The sequence below is a fragment of the Microplitis mediator genome, chromosome 6, assembly GCF_029852145.1.
Source record: "Microplitis mediator isolate UGA2020A chromosome 6, iyMicMedi2.1, whole genome shotgun sequence".
In the NCBI taxonomy this organism is placed as follows: domain Eukaryota; kingdom Metazoa; phylum Arthropoda; class Insecta; order Hymenoptera; family Braconidae; genus Microplitis; species Microplitis mediator.
This window is the reverse complement of record NC_079974.1, coordinates 23,785,180-23,794,930: the sequence shown is the minus strand read 5'-3', so window position 1 is coordinate 23,794,930 and position 9,751 is coordinate 23,785,180. Positions and strand designations below refer to the sequence as shown.

Here is a 9,751-nt window from a genome sequence, read left to right as displayed (position 1 = left end):
TTTTCGTCTAGTAAATCCGTATCACTTCTAAAAATTTATTATTATGTCTTTGAATTGGACTTGGGATGACTTCGATAGTAACTTGACTGAATTTTTACTGAATTAAACCTTTTGTCAAATTTATCGACTCAGAAATTACCAATAAATTTCTTCTATCAAGTACTCGATTATCGTAAATCACTTTCGATTGTAAAATTAATTTAGTGAATGAACTTCGGATCACTTGGGTAAAAATTTGACTGAGTCATAATTTTGTCGTGATTGAAATTGTTGATACAAATTCATGATGAAAGTCATATTTGTGTCACGATCTTAATTTCGTGATGAAATTTAGATCTAAATTCATTATGAATTAAAATTTTTTGACACGGGAAATGTTCTCCCTGTTTGCTTTCCGTTATTGCTCCTGAATATTTAATAATAACCAGAGCTAATTGTAAGACAACTATTGACATTAATTTCGCGTATTGTACGGTTACAGTTACCCAAGATTGTTATTTGTAATTAGCAGGGTACTTTAAAAGCCGGGCTGAGAAGTAAAGGGACAAGTGAAAGATACGATGATAGCTGGGAAGGAGGGAAAGGAGCCAAAGGAAAGTAATAATACTGATAATTATAATGTTGGCGGTGGCGGTGGTGGTACAAACTTGCACAGTTACCTGGTACTGGCTGGTAAGTTAGTCTAGCTTGAGACAAAGAAGGTTATTATTCAAAAGGGTCGACAGTAGCGTTTTCACTTCTGGCAGCGATCCGTCTTATTTGCATTAATTATCACGGGTTAAAGTTGTGCTTTGTACTTTGGTATCAAGGCTACGGTGGTTCAGTTACTAGTTCCCAGGCACAGGTAGTGCTGGTGATGCTGGAGGAGTATTATGAATCGACAGACTGTAGCAAGCTAAGTGAAGAGGGTTGTCGAGCTGTTTTCCTAGAGGGTCCTCACCCCAAAATTACTGGCATCCGTGTACTTGCGCGTAAATATGATTAATCATCTAGGGAAATTGGGGGAGCTTACCAGAGTCGCTTTTCATGTGAAATATCGCGATTCTTATGTTTCTTAGTATTAATAAAATATAATTTCTTTTCGCACTTTGCCGATTATTTTTATGTTGGGGCCAAATGGAGGGATAATAAATTAAATATAATTTATATCAAGATTTTCTACACTTTTCCTTTCAAACACTCCTCAGCTTTTGTCATTCGGTTGGAAATTATAATTTTTATTTATCGAATCTATTTTTCTCAAGCGACCCCATTCATCTCAGTTAGTTTGTTATTGCTATTATTAACGAGCTTACACGAAATTTTTGACATCACCACTGACTTTATTTGGGAAAAATTCAAATTAAATGCCAGCCCGCGCCCTTATGTTCAGTACAAGACGGCTTGAGGTAAAAATTCAAATTTGTCGAAAAATATGTTTTTTGATACTATAATTTATTATCAACAATTTTTTACACTTCTCATCTTAATATATTAGATTTTAAGTACATATTGCATTAGATCCAACTCATTTATTTTTTTTTATTTATTTAATATGTTTAATTATCTACACAAGTTTTATTAATTACAGTTAATTAGCAAATTAAAATGGCTTAATTACTATGCCCTGTATAGACCTCTTTGAATGGTAGTACTCAATAATTATTTATTATTCATACATTTATTTATCTGATAGTAAATTCCATAAGAAAATTTATAGCATTTGCAGTTTTTTTTTTTACCGGCCTTAAAGTTCTACTTAATAAATAACATTTCGCTCATAACTTTTTCCATTCACTCTAGTCCGACAATTTTCAAAATTCGGGCTCAGTTTAAATTATGAAAATTGTCGTTAACTTTATAAATTATTTTATCAATAAATAAACTAATTATCGAAAAAACTTAAATAATATTTACAAATACTTAATTCCAATTAATTTAATTAATAATAATTAAAATTTATTTTAAAATTGTTTAACAATTATAATTTTTTTTTTGTATCAAGTATATTTATAGTTATATACAGAAGAAAACGTATGAGGTATATTAGAAAAATACGCGACATTTTTACGCAAGATTATAAGAAACAACATTTTCAAAATGTTTTATTTCTACCAAAGAGTCGAAGCTTATTAATAATTTTAGTTTTCTTTTTCTCCAAGCACTTGATGGCTACATTTTTATCGACTGTCACTTTGCTAATTTTATTTATTACAATTACAGTTAATTATTATTATTATTATTAAATTTTTTGAGTCTATCACACCTTCAGCGGCTATTTTCTAGTTTTACACCAAAAGCGTCATGTCTACAATTTTTGAGTTTTACTTTTTTGTCAACATAAAGTCGAATTCTAACAAAATTATTATTATTATTATTATTATTATTTACAAATGTACAGAGTTAAAATTTGAAAAGTCAAAAGCATGTCTTAGTTATTATTTATTGCGCGAGTTTATACACCGAGACGGAGTATTTAAATCAGCGAAAGCAAAAAATTTCTACTCATGTGCTGGTAATTGATAATGAGTTAACGTTATTGTTATTATTATTATTATTATTATTATTATTATTATTATTATTATTATTATTATTATTATTATTTTTCATCTTATTAATTACTTTGTGAAATCTGCTTTTGATATGTTTATTTTTGAAATTCGATGGGGGTTTATTTTTTGAGGATAAATTATTAGTCAAAATTTCGGTCGCAGAAAAATATAATTATCTATTCCATTGAGCGAAAGAATATTGCTGTTTTTTATTCGTTTATTCGGTGCTAAGCATAACTTTTTTGAATTACTCAAAATTTTTTCATCCCGATGAAAAAAGATTTTATACAATTGTATAGAATTATATATCAATTATATATGGACTATATATAATTATATATAGACTATATATAATTGGATAGAAAAAATTGCCCGATCCAATTGTATACAAATTGTACAGAAAATTGTATACAATTCTATACAAATTGTACACAATTCTATATAATTATATACAATTCTATATATTGCAATTATATAGAAATGTATATAATTATATAGAATTTATATAAAATTGAATATAATTATATAGACTTGTATACAATTTGTGTAGAATCGTATACAATTTCTATACAGTTATATATAATTGGATCGGGCCATTTTTTGTATATAATTTTATACAATTGTATAAAATCTTTTTTCATCGGGATAAGATTATTAATTTGGAATTTCAATTGGTGATTTTTTTTATGTACAAATAAAAGTATTTTAATTAATCACTTTTTGATAAATGGCCAATCTAATTATTAATAGAAAAATATATTAATTTTTAATGAAAAAAGGCCAGGGCCAAATTATTTACTTAAAATATACAAATTTTTGATAAAAAAAATTTAGTACGTCAAATTTTTGTGTCTTATTTTATCTCGAACACTTAGTATTTGTCCAAAATATCTTAAAAACTATAAATTACAAACGAAATTTTGACAAAAAATATTCTTTTTTTTTTTTACCAAATTTTAAGAGTTGGCCATCGTGCCCCAGCCTCTGCTCCAGAGCAATAAATTTACTTGAACTAATTTTTTCCCAGTCATTAAATTAGAAAAAAATCTATAAATCTATAGGTTCCAAATTATCTAAAATTTCCAAACTTATGACATAAATATAAATCTTTTTTCGCATTTGCTTTATTTTTTTTTTAATACTGTCGTGGCTTACTCCGACGATAGAGGTGCCGGGAAATGGTTTAGCTAAAAACTTTGATGATAAAAATTCTTTTCCACGCTCTTGAGCTTAAATTTATCTTATTTTTTCCCGGCTCTCCCATAGTCATGTATATAAATATTTATTTATTAATTAATCGGTTCAATGACAGTTAATTCGAAATTTATCTAGCCAGTGATATTGAACGGTTATGGAAATTTCTGATATTTCAAATAAAATATTAAATATTCTGTTGATCTCGACAGAAATACTTCCACTCAATCAAATGCAGTATCTATTAAATACGTATAAAATTGTATTCATTTATTTATATATGTTTTTTTTATAATACTTTCAATCGGATGTATTGTAAGGTCATTCGAGTTTCAAAAAATAAAGTACATATTTATTTATTTTTTTGATGTCCTTACTTTTGATTACAATCATTTTTTTGAACCTTTGAACCCCGGGTAAAAATATTTGGCCAAAAAAGTTAAATCTGGCCGAAATTACGCCGAAACCAGAATTTTATTGGAAAAGGCCGAAAATTGGCCTAATTATAGTCCATTTTTGGCCGCGAAAAAATTTGAACATTATTTTGGCTCTTAATGTTTTTACCCAGAAATCTGAGGAAATAAATTTTATTAACCAAGAAAATTTCGAGTGTAGTTATAAGAAAAAGATACAAAAGACTTTTGATTTTCTAAACTTTGATGTTTGCTGTGTATTAATATTTTAAATTTTCATAAGTTTACGGAACGCTTTGCGAAATTCGGGATTGAAGACCGTGTAGATCACGGGATTTACGAAGCTGTTCATATAGCCCAGCCAAGACGTGACGATGAAAGCTGTTACGCCGGGTTGACAGTCCATTTTTAGTTTAGAGCAGAGGGCGTCCATTACGTTACAAGTGAAAAATGGTACCCAGCATATTAGAAATACTCCTGTCAAACATAACATCAACAATCGATATTAACAACAGTCGACAATGGAAAGAGTTGATGGACGTAATCAGTAACAAATTTATAATAAATAGGAAAATAATTTTACCGAGGACGATGGCCAATGTTTTGGTAGCTTTCCTTTCCTTCTTAACGGAACTTTTCTCTCTCTTCTTCTTGCTCGCTTTATTGGCCTTATATATCGTGAACCTCGAGCTCCCGTCAGTAACTTTCTTATCTTTTTTTGGCTCTCCACTCCTTCCTACGGCAGTTCCAGCTCCTCCGGTACCGACATTAAGGACACTAGGACTACGTTTGAATGGGGCTGGCAGCAGTGACCCAGTGCTCTTCAATTTCTTCAGCCCCTGCTTGTTAACTCCATTGGTGCTTTTTTTTATCTGTGTAGCACTTCTCGGCGGGGGCGAGGACGAGGTAGAAGAGGACGGCGCCGAGGTTATTCTCGGGTTTGGACTAGGACTTGAATTTGTGTCTATTGTGTCGTGCAGCTGCGTGCTACTCATCCCATCCTCCAGACACAAATTTGTCATATTTTTAGCTGAATTTGAACCCGACAAATGGGCCTTTGCAACGACCCTGAAAAATATAATAACCATGATAATAACAGTAATAAAATATAATGAACAGGGTAAATTTTTAACGAGGACAAAAATCAAATAATAAAAAGCCAAAAAAAATGTAGGGGAGGGTGGGGCAGAGCGGCCCCCCTGAAATTTTGACCAAAAAAAAAATTTTTTTTTTTTCGACTAATTACTATAAATCCGATATGTTTGCGCATTTTTACCCCTACGCATGACATTTGGGGCAAAATGGACAAGCCCAAAATTTTGAAAAAGTGATTTTTTCATATTTTTATCGTCAAATTAAAAAAAAATTATTATAATTCCACATTTCTAGCCCTACGCATAACACCTGGGGCAAAATGGACCAGCCGAAACATCCGAAAAAATTATTTTTTCATATTTTTCGGCCGTTTCTCTATGTAAGAGGCAAATTTGGTCACTAAAAATTTATAAAAATTAAATTTTTTTTTTTTAGTTGATAAATTTTTGAAATAAAGTAAAATTATAGAATTGATGTTTTTTTTTATTAAATAACAATTAGTAATTAAGGTAATCGAGAATGAACGATTTTTTACGCTTTAAAAAATTTTTTTCGAGTAATATAAAACCAAAAATAGTTGTCAAGAGAAAGAAATACATTCTTAATGATGAAAACAATTTAAAAAAAAAAATACGAAAAAAAAATTTTTTTTATCACTTTTTGAAGGGGGGCCGCTCTGCCCCACAAAAAAAAAAAAAATTTTTCAGAATTTTGGCAAAATGTCCATAAATTTGTTCGAAATAGGACAAAAGTAAAGTGATCTTATGGTTGAAAGCCACAAAAAATAATAATTGGCTTAGGGGGGCCGCTCTGCCCCACCCTCCCCTATTTTAATTTTTTTCCTTACGCAGCTTCCTCGACGACAGTCGCCATAAAAAATTCAGTACTCTTGTCATTTGATATGACAACCACCGGGTCAACTGGCGTCTCGTCCTCGTCCTCATTGCTACCGGAGGCTGTATTTGTCGGCTCTTCGTGTACCGGCGCCACTAGAGTGGCTGTTCCCAGTGCCGTTTCAGCAAACCTTGCGACAGAATAAACACTGCGTGATTTTAGTCAAATTTAACTACTTCCTCATACTTAATTAACTTAATTAACATTTTAATATAATACTCATAATATCTGCATTATTTTTATATTTTACTATCGTAATTTCAATTAAAAACCGGTATAATGACCAAAAATTTTTTTGGTCATTATACTTCAAGTTTCGCTATTCCGACCGTAAAAAATGTCATTACAGGCATTTTTTTTTTATATTTCATCTACAAATTTGCAAGTTTATTTAAAAATTACTTAAGCAACGCAATTATTAAATTTACAAGTGCATTAAATTAATTAATAAAATAAAACTCACCGTTGGGTGTGTATTACGTTTTCAATTATGCTATTTGGTTTGATATCTCGTAAATTAGATTTTTTGTGAGCTCGTGCTCTGGCTGCACGTATTCGAAGTGCCTGAAGCAATTACAGTAAAATAATTAAATAAATATTTATAAGTTTTTAAATTTATTTTAATTGCCAGAGTTAATGTAAGTCACCTTGAAAATATTCCAATACAAGAAGACCATAATAATACAAGGAATATAAAAGCTCGATAGACTTGAGTATAAGATAAAATCAGAGTTATAGAATAAACACAGATCCGGCACACGATCTGGAGTATTATTTAGGCCGAGAACGATCGGGCTGCCGATTGCTGCTGAAATTGCCCATACTAGCAAAATAGTCATCCATACTCTTCTATTGTTTTTGTGTTTGGCATATTTTATTGGCTGTGTGACAGCTATGTACCTAAATAACATATTTATTATTGGATTTAATTAAATTTATTTCTTTTTTTTCTATCAAAAAAAAATGTACCTGTCAATTGAAATTGCTACTAAATTAAATATTGAACTTGTGCTACATGTTACATCCATTGCTATATAAAAGTCACATATAAATGCTGATAATGCCCATGCGCCATTTACCTGAAACACGAAAAAAAAAAATTGATTATCATAAAAGTCAAAATTGCGTAAATTTAAAAATACTGGGAGTTTTTAAAATCCGCGCGTAAATAAGCTCGAGATAACGACTTGTATATAAATTGGAGCGAAGTTGGCGAGCTCGGTCCGCGAATTAGTTATTTGGGAAAACGGGATCCGATGCCAAAGAAGTAGAATATAAAATTGGGCGGCAGTTAATCTAGAAAAAATATTTGAATTTTATTTAAGTTTAAACTCGAGGAAATGGAGTACGGGAACTTTGCACGGAGCCGTGTGTATTTTCGAATAAAGAGTGAAGAGAAAAAGCTTGAATTTTAATGCCATTAGACATTTCAACGGATTTTTCGTTCTCTACTCTGAGCCCTGATTTATTCCCGTAACTCGTGTCTTGACTGCCAACGAATAGCTAAATTATACTCACTAGGGAAGAAAATAAAAGAGAAGAAAAGAGACGAGGGTAGAGAACAACCACCCAAGACAACCAACACAATCAAGACAACAATATTCTCTCGTGCTCCAATTTCACGTAAAATCTTTTGTTAATTAGATACACTACACTAATTATATCATTATCTATGTACAGCAATCATCCTTGCGCGATAATGTCGCATTATAAATTATAATGGCCCCGAAATTCTCGACAAACGCTTCGGATTAATTTATCAGATTACCCTCAACAAATAATAATAATAATAATAATAATAATAATAATAATAATAATAATAATAATAATAATAACAATAATAATAATAATAATAATAATAATAATAATAATAATAATAATAATAATAATAATAATAATAATAATAATAATAATAATAATAATAATAATAATACACGGAAAGAAAATTATGGGAAGTTTCGCTATGCATTATGGGAATGGTTCCCATAATGGTATGGGAATAGTACCTATACAACTATAGGGATGGTTCCCATATATTATGGGAACCATCCCCATAATAGTATGAGAATAGTTCCCATACCATTATGGGAACCTGCCCATATCATTATGGGAACCATTCCCATAATAGTGTGGGAATCATTCCCATACTATTATGGGAATGGTTCCCCTATTGGTATAGGAACTATTCCTATAATATTATGGGAACTATTCCCATAATGTTATGGGAACCATCCCTATAATATCATAAAATTTTTTTTTGCACAATAGTGTAGAAATTTCCCAAAATTTGAATTTTCTTGAACGTTTTGTGCTGACAAAAAATTCTTGTTAAAAATTTTAATGTTTTTTGCCAAATACGATTTTTTTTTCAATGTTTGAATTTTTGTTTTTATGTTTAATAATATTTCTGTGTATTGTAAAAGTGATTACCACACTTCTTTAAATTAATTTTTTTTATGATAATATGGGAACCATTCCCATAATATTATAGGAATGGTTCCTATAATAGTATGGGAACTATTCCCATAATATTATGGGAATGATTCCTATAATGGTATACGAACTATTCCAATTGCATTATGGGAATCATTCCCATAATATTATGAAAATAGTTCCCATACTATTATAGGAACCATTCCCATAAATTATAGGAATGATTCCCATAATATTATAGAAAGTATTCCTATAAATTATAGGAACGATTCCTATAATTATAGGAACCATTCCTATAGTGTTATGGGTATCATTCCCATAATTATAGGAACTATTCCTATAATTATGGGAAACATTCCTATAATTATAGGAACCGCTCCCATAATTTATGGTCGTAATTCCTATGATGGTATAGGAAAAAATTTCACAAAATTATGGGAACCGCTGCCATAATTTTCTTTCCGTGTAATAATAATAACAATAGCAATTGTCACGCAGTTATTTTTTGGGAAAAGTTGTCATCAATAATTGCTGTAGCAGCTGTAGCAAGAGCAGCAGCAGTAATAATCCAGCAAATATTGTAAATTTTGGGCATCATTTCACCGGAAACGTGTCACTTTGAGTAACTCAATAACTCCCAGGGGTTTTCGAGCACCGACATAGGAAAATCGACGGGAAATTGATATAATCATGAAAGTTAAGCCACATAGACGTTGAAAGCTACAATGGTGTTGGGTATACTCTGGTTCCAAGTCCGGCGGGAGTTGAGAGTAAAGACTCGCTAACAACAATAACAACTTATCGATCGTAATGTGGGTATGTGTGCTGGTATATAACCAATACACAATCAATACCCGCCAGGAATTGGATCGGTGAATTCTTGTAGGTTTTTCTAAAAGGATAATTGGTTTTGCGCGACGATTGGGACAACAGGTGATTCCCTGAAGGAAATACTCGACATCTAGATCTAATAGAATCAGAGAAATGAAATTTTAAAAATTAATTTAAAAGTAAGCGAAGCTTTTAGGAAATAAGTTGCTGGTAAAAGTCAAAGGTGAGGGGTTTCAAAAAAAATTCTTTAGATTGTGGCTCGTTTAGAAAATAGCCTTGAAATGGGAGGAAGCACTTGCCGGAATCATTTTCCTGGGAGAAAAGAAAGTGACACGGGATTAAGATTAATCTCAAAGTAAA

General features: G+C 30.8%; 1 protein-coding gene across 2 annotated transcripts in view; it reads right to left on the bottom strand.

Annotated features, from left to right (window-relative positions):
- Positions 1-3,129: 3,129 nt before the first annotated feature.
- The window catches only part of LOC130670349 (dopamine D2-like receptor), a 135,059-nt gene continuing 128,437 nt past the window's right edge, over positions 3,130-9,751 (bottom strand). Inside the window, exons 3-8 of one of the 2 annotated variants that reach the window (XM_057473721.1) lie at positions 7,097-7,206; positions 6,775-7,027; positions 6,591-6,691; positions 6,081-6,275; positions 4,722-5,206; positions 3,130-4,615 (exon numbers count right to left, since the gene is read on the bottom strand). In XM_057473721.1, the coding sequence (XP_057329704.1) occupies positions 4,407-4,615; positions 4,722-5,206; positions 6,081-6,275; positions 6,591-6,691; positions 6,775-7,027; positions 7,097-7,206 (1,353 nt within the window). In that variant the 3' untranslated portion in view covers positions 3,130-4,406. The remainder of the gene's footprint in view (positions 4,616-4,721; positions 5,207-6,080; positions 6,276-6,590; positions 6,692-6,774; positions 7,028-7,096; positions 7,207-9,751) is intronic. The other variant, XM_057473722.1, reaches the window with a different exon arrangement.